Source organism: Suncus etruscus, chromosome 19 (genome assembly GCF_024139225.1).
Source record: "Suncus etruscus isolate mSunEtr1 chromosome 19, mSunEtr1.pri.cur, whole genome shotgun sequence".
Classification (NCBI taxonomy): Eukaryota; Metazoa; Chordata; class Mammalia; order Eulipotyphla; family Soricidae; genus Suncus; species Suncus etruscus.
Genome location: NC_064866.1, coordinates 18,606,383 through 18,625,474, shown reverse-complemented (window position 1 = coordinate 18,625,474; position 19,092 = coordinate 18,606,383). Strand labels below are relative to the sequence as shown.

The following is a 19,092-nucleotide window of genomic DNA, read 5'->3' as shown; positions in this document are numbered from 1 at the left end:
ATACCTTTCTCAGTACTTGGGGGATTGATATTGGTTGTGATCAGAGAACCATATGGTGCTAGGGATCTAATCCAAGGCCTCCTTTGTGTGTTCAAGCCAATTGAGTTACTTTCCAGTTTTACATTAGTTCTTTTGGAAAAATTTATTCTGATCAAAATCTTTAAATAAAATGTTTTATTCCATTTATCTATTTATTTCAAATTTTAGTGAGCTTTTATGTTATGGTGACTATGTTATGCTAGCTTATGTTATGCTGTTATGTTGAATGAGTTAAACACTTGAATTTAAAAATAAAAAAGTAACTGTTCTTGACTTTCTCTTGATATGAATAGCATGAGTTTGAGTTAGTTTATTTTGTGTTTAATTTTTTTGCATATGAGAACTCTAGGTGATTATAGTAACTGTGCTTTCCATCTTAATTTTATATAAAGTGAGGTTAGTGATTTGCCTTGCATAACATTTAAAAGATTAGTTTCTAAGCTAAAGGGTAACAAATACTTTCCAGAGTTAAAAAATACACCCCTTCTATTCCCACACAATAACAAATGAAGAAACCAAGTCTTTTGAAGCAATGATTTATATTAAAAAGTAGGAGAAGATAAGGTCATTTTGTGAAAAGTCTTGAAGCTGATATGACAGAGATGAGCCTCAGCCTACAAAATTTTTATCTTTTGTATTTTTCTATTTAGTTTAAAAAGATAGAACTTTAGCTGGGACCAGACCCTCTCAGCTAGAACTTGCATTCTCCAGTTTCTCTTGCCAATAGGTGATCCAGTTTTTACTCATTGAGTGAATTGTACATAACCAATATAAATTAATTGCCATCTATCTGGGAAGAGTGGCACACCAGGTAGTGCTTGGGTGCTACTTGCAGCTCTGTGCATAGGCATTCACTACATATAGTGCCAGGTATTCAACCAGGCTTCCTGCAGGCAACATGTGTGTTGGAACAGTTGACCAATTTCTCTGGCTCTGCATATTATCTTAATGACAAATCTTATTCTTGATTTTTATCTTCACTCTCCAACTCCCAATGAAAAGTTATGACAAGAGCAACTTTGGAAAGTGTGCATCAAAGATGGCAAAGTCATTTTTTCTAATCATCGGCTGCTCATCTCTATACAAAAATAGGAGATGGAATCATATGGTATTAGCTTTGTCATTCTGCATAATTCCCTAGCAATTCGTTAAAATTCAGCTTATCATGACATCATTTCTTTTTGATGAATGTGATTCCATGGTCTGGTTTGTTTAATCATTCACTTATTGAAGGGCATTTGAGTTTTTTTTCCAATGTGTGGCTTATGAATAATAAAACTAAGATAGCTACTTAGATAACATTCTCTGTTTATGTATATATTCTAATTTTAGTGAGTTGCTAGTCATAAAGTGCATATTTTATTTATTTTTTATTTTAAAACATTTCTAACTTTTTAGAATAGTTATCTCATATTACATTTTCATTAGTAATATGTAAGTAATTCAGACTCCTAACATTTTGGCTAATATTGATATTATAATTTTATTTATCATCTTATTGATATGGTAGTAATGTGCTTTAAATTTGTATTTCTCAAATATCTATAATACCCAGCAACTAACTTCATGTACTTATTTTGATTATATATCTTCTCTGGTTAAATGTCTGCTCATATTTTTATACACTATTAATTTGCAATTTTGTTTTTTACTGTCAACTTGTTTTCTGTTGATATACCTCTCTGGGGGGTTGTGGAATGAAAGTAGGGCCACATCTGGCTGTGCTCAGTGCTTTTTCCTGTATCATGTTCAGGGATCACTCCTGAAAGTGCTTAGGGTACACTAGGTGATCCCGAGGATCTATCTAATCTGGGTTTACTCTGTCTGAGACAAATTTCTTAATGCTTTACTATCTTTCCAATTTTTTCTGTTGAGTTTTAAATAAATTTTAATAAATAAATTCTAGATATGACTTAAAAATCCATGACCCATAAAAAAGAAAGCAAAATGAAACACCATTAAAACTTAGCAGCACTCTGGGACCGGTGAGGTGGCGCTAGAGGTAAGGTGTCTGCCTTGCAAGCACTAGTCAAGGAAGGACTGAGGTTCAATCCCCCAGCATCCCATATGGTCCCTTCAAGCCAGGGGCAATTTCTGAGTGCTTAGCCAGGAGTAACCCCTGAGCATCAAATGGGTGTGGCCAAAAAAAAACCCCAAAAACATAATTAGCAGCACTTTCTCTTTGGAAGACCCAGAAAGAATGAAAGTATTAATTATAGACTGTAAAATAGGTTTTCAAATAATAAAGTCAGGCAAGGACTAATAGGTTTAATTTTAGAGCCTAAATATTTTCTTTGGTGCTTCTACAAAAAATCTTTACAGATTTACATTTAAGTCCTTGACATAATTTATGTGAATTTTGGAAATTACTCTTCTTTTATCTATAGAAAATGCAAATATTTAATTTATATGAATCAATGGGAAAGGTTTTAATATAGATATAATGGATTATCTTTCTGTAATACTCAAAGGTGATGCATTTTTATTCCTCAGAGGAATACAATTAGAAAGAATAAGCCATAACTCAGGGGAAGATAAAAGTTCCTATAATAAAAAATATTGAAATATATATATATATATATATATATGTCACGATAAGGTGAGTAAGAAAACAGAGATTTTTAAGAACTGTGTGGCTTTACTGAACAAATTTAACTTATGGTTTTTTCAGCAAGTCACTTAAAGTTCAATTGAGTCAAGCATCACTCCTAATTATGTTCTAAAAATTTTTTGAATACCTCTAATGATATACACAGAGTATCAGCATGGAAATTATCATGATAGATGAAGCAGTTAGTGATTTAGAAAATAATATCTAATAAACAATTAAATTTTTCTAAGAAATTTTAGCACAAATTAATATTTAAAATATAAATTTTAGATTTGCTGAATCAAAATTGATTCAGAAAAATTAATCCTGACTCATAGTTTTGTATTTTGTAGCTCTGGTATGTGAAAAAAAATCTATCTTCATCTAAGATAACTATTTTAGTAAGTACAAAATAATAGTCATGTAATGGCTTGAGCAGCATTTTGTTTTCAGTACAATATTCTTTCTTCTAAACAATTATGAGTATAAGTAATGATTTATTTCCTCAGCTGTTTTTCTATAAGGCAAATTATTAGCATTGCATATCCTGTCTGAGAAAATAATAACCTCAAATGTTCCACTTTGGTGAAGAAATCTAATCTTTATTTCTATGATGTTAGCACAATATACTCACACATTAGCTCTGATTTTTACTTAACAAAATACATTATAGCACTTTACAAACTTTATCAGTTTGGAAAACATTGCATACCATTTTATTAAACACAATACTTTATATATATTATATATTCATATTTTATTTACTTTAAAAAGATAATTAGATCTCTATATTCAATACTCAATTTCTTCAGTAAAGCACAGCCTAACAAAGGAAGAAGTGTTCTGATTAGCAAATAAGAATAATAGAACACTACGAAGAGATAACATCTGTTAGTCTCATTTTTTAAAATTAAGGTACTAGTGGAATGTAAACAAATCTTTTTTTGTATTTATTTTTTTACAAAAAGAAGTGTTATCAAATATACATGCAGAGGTCTGAGTTCTAGCAACTATCATATTTCCTTAACAATGTGGTACAATTCATTAAGTCATTAAAAACTGTAGCCTTTGGCACTTTTGAGTAGAAAAAGAATATCTCAATATTTATGTAAAGAAAAAAAAACTTCCATGACTAGAGAAGTATTTTTTTAAAATCTTTTGTTAGAAATAGGAAAGATTAGGAAATAACACACTGCACCTGAAATGTTGCAGCTTTTATTTTTTGTTCTTCAGAGTACTAAGACCAGTCCACCTCTATGCACTAGCAAATGCCAGCAGGAATGTTGTAATGGTGGTGGTGGTGAGAAGTGGGGAAGGCAGCAATTGACTCCCTCTTCCCTCTCTGAGATGGAAATTGCCCTCCGGGATAGAGAAGAATCTATATTTTATTGCCAGAGTTTTCAGTTCTGCTGGTTTCAGCTAAATCCCTAATACTATGGGAGTTTGGTGAATCTAGATAGCATTGCCCTTTGACTATCTTTATGTGGTTCTCTTTGCCTCTAAATACATTTTTTTTTCTTTTGTTCCCACTTAAAATTTATTTGAGAACCTATCAACTAGTTTTTATTTGTCCCCTTTAACCCCTTGGGCAATCCTCAAGTTTATATTAGAATTCTTAAGAAAAGGTGTAAAAATATTGAATACTAAATTCTTTAGGAACCAAATATTTCTTTATATTTAAAATTTCCTCTTGGAAAACGTTTCAAAATATTTTGGTTGTATCTTTTTATTTTATTGATAGTACTATTTTCCTTTTATGTATGCTGAAGGCTTTGATTAGGATAGGTAGCAAAACTAGTTGTTTGTATGCTAAGCACTAAAATTGTGCCAATTTAGATATTTTGAAGGAATACATTCTTGATTCATATTTTTATGATATTTTATTTTTAATATTATTTTTTCCAAAAAATGTTTTCTGTTGGTTTTTAACAAAAAAGAGTTAGGGGAGAAAGTAAAATCTAACCACTGTGACTCTAATTTGCTGGTTACCTGGATATCAAAAAGTTGATAACCAGAACCAAAGGGATTTTTTGAAGTTCTTGTTAAGATAGCAACCTAAGTCAGCTGGTAAGAGACATCTGAGGGTAGACTTGGCCAACATAGCTGGCAACATAACTTACATTGTCAAGTTTTAGTTCAGATTTCTTGCTTTTTAAATTCACAGCAGTATATTTTGCTCAAGGAATGTCAGCTATTAGAACATATTTATAACATCAACATCTTTTTTAAAAACAATAAATAAAATAGAAGCCACAAAATTCAAAATATGGTCACAGTAATTTCAAAAGATGCTCTTAAAATAATGTCATTAATTATGTAAATCTACTCATTAAAAAGTCATTATTAGCAGTACCTATACATAAACTAAAAAGTAAGCAGAAATAATATTCAGAATGTATTTGTTTTTCCCTTTCACTTCAAATATTCTTCCTCACTTGTTTTCTTGTGGAAGAAAGCATAATTTTGAAGAAATGCATAAAACCTTTTTTTTTTTCATTCTTTTTGACTTTGACAAAGCCACTATGGAGAAGCTGCAATAGAAAAAGTCCCTATTCTAACACAAAGCAGCCAACCTCTTCTTAAAACTGTAGCATTTCTTAGACAAGGAATTGCACACCACAGTTTCACAGCTAAATAGAATTTGAGAGCTTACATGTTATATGTATACAATCCTCAGCACCAGCCACTTTGAGCTTGAGGTGCAGATTTTTTCTTTCAAAAAACGAATATATATATATAATACTGCATGGCCTCTGCTGCAAGGAAAACATGTGTTCTGGATTCCCACAGCTAATTAAAAAAAACACTAATGTTGGCACATTCAGGAAGTAAAATAGTATACATGGTAGGAACCACTTTCTTTTTTGATGATATCTTAAAAAGTGTCTTCATATTTGCGCTTTAGGGTTCTTGCATTGTGCTTTTCCTTCTCATTGGACTTGAATGGAGTTCTCAAGTGTCATTGTTTTGGGGGCTGATGGTGGCTAATCTAATCTAATCTGGTGAGAAGGTTTCTTAATCTGCTGGATCAGAGAGCACAGGTAGAATCAACATGTGATATTTCCAGTAGGGGGTGGTTGGGATGTGTATGTGTCAGCCAAAAAGACTGTATTGCATGGACATCACTCAATCCTTATAAGCACGCGTGGGAGAAGTCCCTTTGTAGAAGATATTCCTGGTGTTCTCTGGGCTGTTATTTCTTTCTGGAATTAAGATAATGTTGCCCTTTCTGCGCAGAGTTGAGTCGCGGGAAGAAGACACTGACAATGTCTCTGAGCCCATTTCACTGCCTTCTACTGGGGTGACACGTATGGTGGTGATGCCATGATGGTGATGCTCATTGCTATCAATGTTGCTACGCTTGCGATCTCCAGACCCAAAACTGTCCTTGAGAGATTCACAGCTCTCGGAGTCCCTGTTGAGGTCGTTGAGCTCATAGGTTTGGCGCAGGCTGCCCTTTTCGGGGGCCTTCCACTTCCAGGAGCCACTGCCTTCACCTTCAGTGGATGGGATCTGGATGATGGGTCTGTTGTTCTCTGGGTGGGCTTCCACTCGGACGATCCCACTGGGTTCATGGTCTGTCAAGGTCTTATAGCGGATGGAGCCAGTGCAGGAGACTGTACTGCCTTCAGTATTCTTGGGGCTGCTTTGGAGGACACCTTGTTGCTTGGACATTGCAATGACTTGCATGATCCTGGGCTGGCTGTTGCTTCTGTTGCATGCCACGGTCTTCTCAGCAGCTTTCAACCATTTGGCCCGAGCTGAGCTGCTTTTGGGGGAGCTGCTCATGTTTTCTTGGGTTTCCTCTGGAATGTGCACCAACTGGGAAGACCCAGGACGGGACTGAATGGAGACTCTGGGACCCCCAGGCATGCTATTGTTACACACTGGGACAGTGCCAGGTTGGATCTTGAGGTACTGATTGCTAGGACCATGGTGCTCTCCATTCATCCCCACTCTTGATGGCTCTGAGCTTGATCTCATTTCTATAGATCTGGGAGGTGACTGTCCTGGCTCTGTCTCTATCACTTGCAGGGACAACTTTCGGCTTTCATTCTTGTTCTTCCACTGGGTGAGGAGCTGTTTTGACCTAGCAGAATCCATAGAGGCATGGATAGAGGCATTTCTCCGAACAGGGTCTTCCACAGATGGGGTGCTGGCTCTTGGCAGAGTATTGCTAAATGTAACCATATTCTCCTTCCCCATGGGGCTCCTTGGTGTGATGATTTCAACATCAGCGTTGGCCCTTTTGAGGTTGGTCAAGGAACTGGCATCTCTAGGATTTCGGTTGAGGATGCCTTCGGTGTGAGCAATGCCATCACTGCTGCTAACACTTTTAGCAGCCAGAACTCGATTGGGATCTTGATTGGGGTCGGTCAGAGATCTAAGGGCTTCTCTGTGTTGAAACATACTCTCTTCACTAGGAAGAAAGTTCCCCACAGCATAAAGACCCTGCAATAGAAAAGAAACAACATCATGTGCTGGAATACTGTGTCCTGATAGTAGCCTTAGTGGTACTAAAACACACAAACAAAACACTAGTTCATACACATCACTAACAAAAAATAACCTGGAATAAATTTACTCAGGAAATATAAGTGTAGAAATCATAAATAGTTCCAAACACAGAATTCATTGAAAATTATAATTATATTTTATATTAATCAGGTGTTCTTTTTCTTCCTCCAGATAACTAGGTATTTTTGAGAGTCTCATTCTTGGCATGTTTTGGGAAGAAAGAAGAGATCAATATTACATTGGAATATATTTTCTCCTTTTTACTTTTCCATATTTTACTTGGATCTTCCTATTGGACAATAATACTTGATCAGTTCCAAATATTTGATCTAACTAAATTTGTAGTTCTAAATTGGAAGTAAAACTGAGAGTGAAATTTTATTGAAGTTTGTTTTTATAGACAGGTTATCAATTCTTGTTTTCAGATTGGGTCATAAACATTTTTAAAAAGGTAAAATACTTATTCTGCCTCATAAATTGAGGGGGGAAAATGGATGGTACCAGTACATATGAACATTGAGTGGAATTAAAAAATGATCAGACTTAAACAACAAACCCAAAGTTAATGACAACAGAATCGATATTCAATCTACAACAAGTTATACTCAGAAGGGACTAGTTATACTAACAGTCCAGGGAGGCAAAAGAGAGAAATATGAAATGCATGCTGGGAGCAGAGGTGGAGGGAGGACAACTTTAGTGGTGGGAATGGGTCTGATTCATTGTCACTATTTACCTTAAATATTACTGTGAAAGATTCATAATTCATATTTTGACTTTGTTCACAGTAAAATTTATTTAATAATGGTGTAAAATACTTATTAAGAATCTTTATTTCTTATCTCAGAACTTGTGGGGCACAGAAAAAGCAGTTTTAAGAGGAAAATTTATAGTTGTAATCATTCATCAGGAAGGAATAAACAGCCTACATAAATAACTTGACCACACAACTTAAGAAATTGGAAACATACCAACAAATCAGACAAAAGGAAGGAACTAATAAAACTTAAAGAAGAAATCAATGAATTGGAACAAAATTTAATCTGAAGAATTAATGATGCCAAAAGTTTGTTCCTTGAAAAAATAAGACTCATAAAGAAAAAGATAAAATCTAATAAATTGAATCAGTAATGAAAATGGCATGTCACAACAGATACCAGAGAAAACCAACGAATCATCAGAGAAAATTTTTTGAAAAAATATATGCCAAGAAATAAGAAAATCTAGAAAAAAATGAATACATTTTTAGACTCCTATTATAACCTCCAAAAATATATAGAAAACTTGAAGAAAAAGATTGACCACTATCAAATAAATTGAAATGGTAATCCAAGTTCTCTCTCAAAATAAAATTCCAGGCCTAAATAAATTCACTAGTTGTTCTTTCAACCCTTAACAGAAGACCTATTGAAACTCTTTTATATACTCTTTCAGAAAAATTGAAGAAACATAAATACCCCTGAAGAATTTCTATGAAGCAAACATTACCCTGATACCAAAAGTAGACAAATATACAACCAACTTTCCCACCAAAGAAAACATAGATGCAAAGTTTCTTAATAAAATACTAGCAACTTGAATCCAACAGCTCATCAAAAATATCATACACCATGACAAGTGTAATTTTTCTCCTATAGATGCAAAAATTGTTTAACATACATAAACCAGTTAACAGAATAATCATATAAATATGAGAAAAATAAATATCATAAGATCATATCAATTTATGCAAAGAAATTACTTGAGAATATCCAGCACTGATTCATGATTAAAAACTCTCAATAGAAAGGAAATTGAAGGAACTTTCCTCAACAATAGTTAAAGCAATTTACCACAAGCCCACAGAAAATATTATAGTTAAGGGGGAAAAAATCTTTCACTCTAATATCAGGCACAAAGCAATATTGCCGACTATCATAATTTCTATCTAATATAGTTTTGGAACAACATACTATAGCAATTAAGCAATAAAAATATTAAGAGCATCCAGATATAAAAGGAAGAAGTCAAGCTCTCACTATTTACAGATGGCACAATACTATATTTAGAAAAATTATAAACACTATATAACATAGCTTCTAGAAACAATAAATTTGTATAGTAGAGTGGCAGAATACAAAATTGACACATGAAATTCCATGAATTTTCAAATAATAAAATGGAAGAGAGAAAATTTTTTAAAAATCTATTTATAATTGTGCCTCAGAAAATTAAATCTAGGAATCAAAGAGGAATAAGGTCTATATAAAGAAAAAGTACAAAACACTAAAAGAAATAAAAGATAAGAGGAAATGGAAACGCAATCCCTCATCATATATTGGGAAGATTAACATAATCAAAATTGTAAGACTCTCCCAAAGCTTTATACATATTCAATGAGGTCCTTATAAGTATAACCATGACATTTCCCCTCAAGAAATAGACCAAACACTTCTGAAATTAATACAGAACAATAATGGCCACTACCACACCTTTCTTGCTGAAGCAATCTTTGGGGAAAAGAAGATAGGAGGCACTGCTTTTTCCTACCTAAAACTGTACTACAAAGCAGCAATTAAAACAATTTTGTCCTGGAATAAAGACAGTCCCTCTGATCCACGGAGAATTGAAAGTCCAGAATACACCATGATGTGTGTATATATATGTATATAGTCATATATACATAATCAGTTAATCTCTAATAAAAGAGAAATAAAAGTAAAGTAGAACAAGAATAGCCTCTTCAAGAAGTGGTACTGTGAAAACTACTCAGTCACATGCAGAAAAAAAATCTTTCTGGTGCCATGTACAAAGTTAAATCAAAATAGATTAAAGATCTTGATATCAGACCTGAATCCAAAATGCACATAGAAGAAAAATATGGGTAGATCTTTCCTTGACATTGAATTTTTAAGAATGAAATACCCTAACCAAGGAAGTAGAAGCAAACATAAACATATGGGATGATAGTAAATTAAGAATATTTTGTTCTTCAAATAAAATTATGACTTGGATACAAAGACAAAAAATCTATTGGGATAGACTATTCACCCACTGTTTCTATAATAAAAGATTAATATCCAAGATATAAAAAGCACTGGTAGAACTTTACAAGAAAAAAAATCCAACTTCAGCAAAAATTTGGGAGAAGAGATAAAAAGAAACTTCCTCGAAGAAGAAATCTGATTGGCTATAAGGCATATAAAAAAGTTCTCTATATCACTGCTCACCAGGGAAATTAAAATCAAAATGAGATACCACATAACACCAAAGATATTGGCACTTATCACAAAGAATAAAATATAATCAATGTTGGCATGAATATAAATAAAAAGAGAACCTTATTTACAGCTTGTGGGAATGTCTGCTAACTCAACCATTTAAAAAAACAATGTGGAAATTTGTTTTTATTTATTACAAAAAATCCCCTAGGAATTGATAAGTCAAAGTCAATGATAATAGAATCAAGGGATCTAAACTTGAGCAATCTAAACTCAGAGGGACCTGTTACATTGGTAGGCCAAGGGTCAAAAAGTAGTGGTATAGAATGCATTCTCTGTCCATTGATGGGAGTTTGACACTGGTGCTCAGAAGGGCCCTGACTCAATGTATATCTGAAGTTCAACTATAAAGGACTCTGTATGTCACAATTGTTTCAATGAACTAAAATTAAAAAAATTAATTAAATAAACAAAGACATAGAAATTGAGCTTCCATATTATCTATCTACTCTACTTCTGAAAATAAATCCTAACAACTCTAAAACACAGAAAAGGCATTTGTACTATGTTCATTACAACACTATTTGCATTAGCCAAAACCTGGAAACAAATCAAGTGCTCCCAAACAGATGAGGGGTTAAGGAAGCATTGGTACATCTACACAATGGAATAAGACTACACAGCCATTAGAAATTAATGAAGTCATAAAATTTGCTGATACATGGAAACTGTCATGCTGAGTGAAATGTGTCAGAGGAAAGGGATAGACATAGAATGATTACATTTATTTGTGAGATATAAAGAAATATATTAAGGAAAGAATACCCAACAACATAAAAATGAAGTCCAGAAGAACTATCTCTTAATAGAAAGTTTGCCACAATAGGGGAAGAATAGTTAGGTTAGACAAAGGATCACTATGGCAATGATAGTGGGAAGTTATCACTGATTAAGAAATGGAAGCTGAAAAGAGGTAAAGTGATATGCATGTATCATATCAATACTCGTTCAGTAACAGTATTGCAAACCACAGTATCTAGAAGGAAAACAAGAAAAAAAGTGTTTCTCATAGAATAAAAGTATAGAGGGAGGAGGAGAAATGGGCACATTGATGGAAAGAAGTAGACACTGGTGAAGGGGTGGCTGCTTAAAAAATGTATGACCAAAGCTCAATCAAGAACAACTTTTTAACTTTTTATTACACAGTGATTCAATACATTGTTAAAAATGGAAATAAATTACCCACTTTGAATGTGAAAGACTAATTCTTGCCAGATTTCAGTTTCTGCAAATAACAGATATTTAGTGGTTGACTTTAGTAGATGAAAGTTATTCTCTACATTATAAATCTCTAACTAGAAAAAAACGTGGGTTTAACATCTTCTAGAGTTTGACTATGAACAAACAGCATCAGCTTTGAACTAATTGCTTTCTAATTTCAGGCTATATATTGTAAACAGAAATAGAATAAACTCAAGATTCTGACTCTTTGACTACTTAAGTTCTTGTTCACATCTTCTAAATTATATGTATCTAAACTGTGCTGCTAGGATCTACAGGATTAACAGTCCTAACCAAATGCCATTTTAAAGTTGTATTTTAAAAGGTGTTAATTTAGGAAAAAAATTCCAGTATTTGGCAAGTAAGTTATGCCTGCATTGTTTAATGTTTAGGACCAAGCACTGTGCTAATATAGTGTTTAGTCTTTATTCAGATATAAGATAGACAGTTACTGTCACTATACATTAGGATAAAATGTAGACTTTTTAAGAAATAAATTACTTGGCCAAGCAAGAGGATTTGAAAACACGTCTACTTTTGACTAGAGATTCTTGACCACTTATAAATTCCAGGATAGAGTGAAATCACACCTGCAAAGACAATGAAGAACAGTTCTCACTCTTTGGGTGTGTGGGCATGTGTCAAACTATCTCTATTTGAAAATGACATGATGATATACATTGAAGACCCTAGCAGGGGGTCTCAAACTCAATTTAGCTGCGTGCCACAGGAGGCAAAGTCGGGGTGATCCTTGAGTGCAAAGTCAGAGTAAACCTTGAACATTGGGGGTGTGTGACCCAAGCAACTAAAACAAAACAAAACAAAACAAAATACATTTCTCTAGGGCAGGGCCACAAAATGTTGTATGGAGGGCTGTTTGTGGCCCTGCAGGCCACGAGTTTGAGACCCCTGTGTCCACAAAAATGTTCCTAGAAAAATATACCAATACAAAAAATGGCTAAATACAAGTCAATACAAAAAAGATAATTGCATGTCTTTATACAAATAATGACTCAGAGGAGAAAAAGATCACAGTGTCTATTCCATTTAAAATAGTGTCCAAAACATCCACTACCTAGGATTGAACCTAACAAGAGAGGTGAGAGACTTATACCACAAAAACTGCAAAAACACTTAGAAAGAAACTGAATAAGAAATGGAAGAACATTCCATGCTCATTGATTGGAAGAATCAATATCATCAAAATGACTTTCTTACCTAAACTGCTATATATAGATTCAATAAAATCCCTATTCAAATTCAAACAATATTCTTTAAGGACATAGAACAATCAATTAAAGTTTATGTGGAACCATTAAAGATTTAGGTTAGTCAAATTCATATCGAAAAACAAGAAACTGGGAGGCATTTCATTACCTAATTTGAAGCTCTACTATAAAACAATAGTGATCAAAACAGCATGGAACTGGAACAAAGACAGATTTTCAGACCAATGGGTCAGAATAAAATATCAAATGACAAAGCCTCCCAAGAATATTAGTTATATGGATATTATATTATTTATATGGATAATATTTGAAAAGAAGCTAGGAACTTGAAATGGAACAAAGACAGTCTCTTTAACAAACGGTGTTGGGACAATTGGATTACCATATGTAAGAAACTAAATACTGATCATTATCTCACACCTTACACAAAAGTTAATTCAAGGTGAATTAAAGACTTTGATATTAGCCCTGAATCTATAAAGTTCACTGAGGAAAACAGGCAAAACACTCAAAGACTTCAAAGAAATCTTCAATGATAGGATTCCAATGGCAAGGAGTATAGCATCAAATCTGAATAAATGAAACTACATCAAACTAAAAGTTTCTGTATAGCAAAAGTAACATGGACTAAAATAAGAAGACAGCTAACTAAATGGGAGAAAAATTTTGCACTCAACACATCCGATAAAGGTTTAGTATCTAGGATATACAAAGTACACACAAAGGATAACTCCACAAAATTTAAAAACCGCACCAAAAGGTGGGGAAAGGAAATGAATAGATGCTTCTCTGAGAGTGACCAACAGATGGCCAATAGACACATGATAAAATGCTCATCATCACTTATTATTAGGGAAGTCCAAATCAAGACAACAATGAGATATCTTATATTAGTGTGGATGGCACATATAAAAATAATGAGTACAGTCTCTGTTGGCAGGGATGTGGTGATAAAGGAACTCTCATCTACTGCCAGTGGGAATGCTACCTGGTCCAAACCCTATAGAAAACAGTATGACAAGCTCTCAGTAAACTCAAAGTTGAGTAGCCATATGACCCAGAAATCTCTCTGTTAGGTATCTATCCCCAGATCAGAAAAAAATTTATTCAAAAGGATGTATACACAACACTATTCATTGCAACACTCAATACAATAGCCACATCTTGGAATCAACCTAGATGTCTAACAACAGACAAGTGGATCATGAAGATGTGGTACATATATACAATGGAATAGTATATAGCTGTAAGGAATGATGCAGTCATATATTATGTAGCCACATGGCTGAAACTGGAAGATATTATGCTCCTTTAAATTCTTATGAATCAGCAATTTTATATATCTTCAACCATAATAAGATAGATGTGTGTAAGGTTGTTAGTCGTTTCTAAATCTGTGTCTGATTGCTCTTTGGATCTCCAGACTTGACTGTTCTGATGCTAATCAACCACATAATTCAGTTTGTCAAATTTATCTTCCCTTATCAACCTGCTTAATCTATCGTTTACATGGAATGCCAATACAGTGTTCCAAGTTAGAAATCCAGATATTACCATTTGTACCTTCTATTTCCTCACTCTCATTCACATTATTCTTCCATGTGTTTATCTTGACATATTTTTGAATGATGTTCTCATTTTTTACACCAAGAAGTATGTATATTTTAATTACATATCACCTCAATAAAGGCTTACCTAATGATATCTTCTATATTCTCCAAAACTCTTTCTGCACAATTATTATATCATAAAATATATCATGACAACTTATATTAGTAATGACACTGTCAACTTCTTGAAAATGCCTATTCTCAATGTTCTAATACACAGAAGAATAACTTATAAATTAATGAATAAATATAAAAATAATGGTAAATGCATGAGTAGATGAGTTATATATAATTTTTAGTATTCTGTTTGGCTAAAAACAGAGATGCAATTAGAAATTTTTCTTTTGAATATAACTACATACAATTATTATAGAATAATATATAGCAGTTTATATTTTAAACAATATCTAATAACAATTACAATAATAATAGATTATTTACCAAATACAGAGCAATTCCTCCTCCTATTAAAAAGCCACAATAGACATCCACTGGGTGGTTCTTATACTGAGTTATTCGTGTTAGTCCACAAATAATCCCACAGATGATAAATGTGAAAACCAAAAGAGGCTTCAGAAGCTTAGAAGAATCCGTTAATGTGGAATTGAAGTACATCTTAAAAATGAAAAATGGAGGTTAAGTATGTTAGAAAGGCAATTATTACATTATAAAAATTATACTAAAATATGATTGCTACATATAACATCAATTTTACTATTTCCTTTACTATTACCTTTGCAATGATTGTTTTATACATGACAAAAAGAAACTATATGACCAAGTTCTTCAAATAATAAGAAGTGTTTCATTTAACTATGTGGGATTTTGAAAAATTAAATCACTAGAATGAGCAGATAAGTATTTTATATCCATGTTACTTGTCACATAATTTTAGTTCATTATTCTTACATAGGATATCACACATAGCTATAGTATTAACTATACAATGATGATATATTATTCAGAATTTATCATATTTACTCTCTGAAGTGACATAAAAGGTGTGCATGCTTAATGCTATACTTTTATAATTTATAAATTCATTTTGTAGTTCACCATTTTCTTTCATGAAGTATAATACTGTATTATATAGAAAATAAGATAAATATTATAATGGCTATATAGAAAAAATATTATTACTGAAATAATCTTTATAGTAGCATCCTGCTTTTGATGCTTTTGTATGCCATTGCTGAAATAACATGTACACTTTAATTAATGTATGGTTAGATCATGTAATTAGACATCCGAAGAGGATATTATTTCTCTGATTTTCTGGCATCTTGGCCTAAAGACCAAGTTACTTACCGAAACATACACAGCTGCAAAGGCAGCAAGGGTCGCATGTTGAGAAGGGAATGATTTTCTGCCAATGAAAAAGAGTTCAATTATCTCTTCTAGATAAGAAATACTGACAACCCTATCAAGAACATAAAATAGTCAAAATGTCCTACCTATCGGTTACAAGACATACAGTAATAATTTTGATTTCTGTTTAGTCTTCTGGATAAAGACCTAGATACAATAATCACTGCTAATCTCCATTAATATCAAATAATTGCAATACACTTTATATAAAATGTTAGCTCTGCAAAGAGTCACTTTGTTATATTTCTGGAATGAAAATTGCTAATAGGAGTGAGTAAGAAATGGCTGCATGTGGGGGTTTCCAGGCAGAGTGCTGATTGCTCTACCTGCAGAGTCTCCACCCAGCAGTGCTTCTTCTGAGGAAACTGAGGACCTGAAGGGAGCCCTGTCCTACTCTTCTCTGTCTTTCCTGAACTCTGGAAGCTCTCCTCAGAGCCCTGGGAAGCGAACCCCAAAAAAACTACATTCAGAAGCTAGCCAGCGAGCCAGTGAGTGAGTAAGAAATGGCTGCATGTGGGGGTTTCCAGGCAGAGTGCTGATTGCTCTACCTGCAGAGTCTCCACCCGGCTGTGCTTCTTCTGAGGAAACTGAGGACCTGAAGGGAGCCCTGTCCTACTCTTCTCTGTCTTTCCTGAACTCTGGAGGCTCTCCTCAGAGCCCTGGGAAGTGAACTCCAAAAAAACTGAAGCTACCCAGCAAAGTCTCCACCCGGCTGTGCTTCTTCTGAGGAAACTGAGGACATGAAGGGAGCCCTGTCCTACTCTTCTCTGTCTTTCCTGAACTCTGGAAGCTCTCCTCAGAGCCCTGGGAAGCGAACCCCAAAAAAAACTACATTCAGAAGCTAGCCAGCGAGCCAGTGAGTGAGTAAGAAATGGCTGCATGTGGGGGTTTCCAGGCAGAGTGCTGATTGCTCTACCTGCAGAGTCTCCACTTGGCTGTGCTTCTTCTGAGGAAACTGAGGGCCTGAAGGGAGCCCTGTCCTACTCTTCTCTGTCTTTCCTGAACTCTGGAAGCTCTCCTCAGAGCCCTGGGAAGTGAACTCCAAAAAAACTGAAGCTACCCAGCAAAGTCTCCACCCGGCTGTGCTCCTTCTGAGGAAACTGAGGACCTGAAGGGAGCCCTGTCCTACTCTTCTCTGTCTTTCCTGAACTCTGGAAGCTCACCTCAGAGCCCTGGGAAGCAACCCCCCCAAAAAACTGAAGCTACCCAGCAACTCTCCTCAGAGTCTTGGGAAGCGACCCCAAAAATACAGCATTCTGAAGCTGCCAAGCAAGCGAGTGAAAACTACACCTGTCCAGTGGGGCCCGACTGTGAAAAACTGTGAGTGCTGCCTGTGTGTGTCTCTCTACTATCCTGCTGCGTGAACCTCCTGAGAGTGGGCTGAAAAGAGGCTCCAGAAGACACTTAGCTCCACTTCGCTATGCAGCCGTGCACTCTTTCTAAAAAAATAACACCATCACAAGAAGAAAAAAAAAACACACTAAGAACTGTGTTGGATCACAGAAGCAAGAACTTCTCTCCAGACTGTCTTCTCTGCTGCGTGCTTGGGCCTAAGATTTGATCCTGTGTGAGGCTTCATCCAAGGAGGAATCCCCTACCTTGGAGGCAAGCAGGCCCATCCACAAAGGGCAGAGCCAGAGAAGTGTGCTGCCTGCATCATATAACCAATGAATACCACCACAACACGTAGAAAAACCCACAATACAAGTGTGACAATGGGGAAACAACGCAGGCCAGCATCAGACATAGAGAATGAAGATGAAAATTCTGATGACCAGTTAATGACCAACCAACTAATCAACCTCTCAGATAAGGACTTTAGAGTAGCAATATGGAAGATACTCAAAGACCTCCAAAAAACCATGGATAGAGTGGAACAGAACACTAATAATAATCAAGAAAATATGAAGACAGAAATGACAAAACTCCAAACTGAAATAACATGTCAACTAACAGGCCTGAAAAAATCAGTAAACAAAGTGAATGACCAAATGGATAAGCTCTGGGACAGGGTATCAGAAGCTGAGAATAGACTTGGTGTTGTGGAAGATGAGATACATAACAATTCCATACAGCAGGAGAGATTGGACAAAAAACTTAAAGCAAATGAACAGACAATGGAAAAATTAGTCAAAGAATGGGAACAGATGAAAATAGAAGTCAATGTAAGATCAACAGAAACAACTTAAGAATCATTGGAGTCCCAGAGACCCAGGAAGAAAATTTCCAGGAAGAATCAACGGTCAAGAACATCATTAAAGAGAAACTTCCAGAGCTAAAGAATATATGTGATCAAATCCTGCATGCTCGAAGAGTACCAACCAAAAGAGACCCCAGAAAAACCACCCCAAGACACATCCTAGTCACAATGACAAATCCCACAGATAGAGACAGAATTCTGAAAACAGCAAGATCAAAAGGGGAAATTACATTCAAGCAAGCATCCTTGAGATTTACAGCAGACCTGTCACCAGAAACACTCAATGCCAGAAAGCAGTGGTGGGATATTGTGACAAGACTGAATGAAATGAATGCTTCACCTAGAATACTGTACCCAGCAAAACTCACTTTCTGATTTGACGGAAGAATACATGGTTTCACAGACAAAAAACAGCTCAGAAACTTTATAGACTCAAAACCAGTCTTAAGAGAAAAACTGAAAGACCTAATTTAAAACAAGACTAACCAAAAGACACACCAAATTTCGATATAAAGATGGCATTAAATCCCAGGACAATTCTTTCTCTCAACGTCAATGGACTAAATGCACCAGTTAAGAGACACAGAGTGGCTAAATGGATCAAAAAACTCAATCCAACCTTCTGCTGCTACGAGAAACGCACCTGAATAGTCAGAACAAACATAGACTCAAAATAAAAGGCTGGAGAAAAATTATCCATAAAAAAGCTGGAGTGGCCATACTAATATCAGATAATGCAAACTTTATACTCAGGAAGGTTGTAAGGGACAAAGACGGACATTTTATATTAATCAAGGGGTACGTAGAGCAGGAAGAATTCACTCTCCTAAACATATATGCACCGAATGAGGGGCCAGCAAAATATTTAATACAACTGTTGACAAATCTGAAAAATAATATCAACAACAACACAATAAATGTGGGGGAACTTAACACGGCTTTGTCAACACTGGATAGGTCAACCAGACTGAAACCCAACAAGAATATACTAGACCTGAGGAGAGAAATGGAAGAAAGAGGCCTAGTGGATATATATAGGACACTCCATCCCCAGAAA

At 34.7% G+C, this 19,092-nt stretch overlaps 1 protein-coding gene across 5 annotated transcripts in view; it reads right to left on the bottom strand.

Moving 5' to 3' along the window:
* The window catches only part of PLPPR4 (phospholipid phosphatase related 4), a 158,078-nt gene that overhangs the window by 87,901 nt on the left and 51,085 nt on the right, over positions 1 to 19,092 (bottom strand). The window contains exons 5-7 of one of the 5 annotated variants that reach the window (XR_007491650.1): positions 15,776 to 15,833; positions 14,909 to 15,082; positions 5,697 to 7,081 (exon numbers count right to left, since the gene is read on the bottom strand). The exons of 1 other annotated variant lie outside the window; for it this stretch is intronic. Coding sequence is in view for 3 of the 4 variants with exons in the window: in XM_049765685.1 (XP_049621642.1) it covers positions 5,756 to 7,081; positions 14,909 to 15,082; positions 15,776 to 15,833 (1,558 nt within the window). In the remaining variant the exon portion in view is untranslated. Of the gene's footprint in view, positions 1 to 3,204; positions 7,082 to 14,908; positions 15,083 to 15,775; positions 15,834 to 19,092 lie in introns of those variants that run through there. 3 more of the 5 variants (XM_049765685.1, XM_049765688.1, XM_049765686.1) reach the window with 3 other exon arrangements.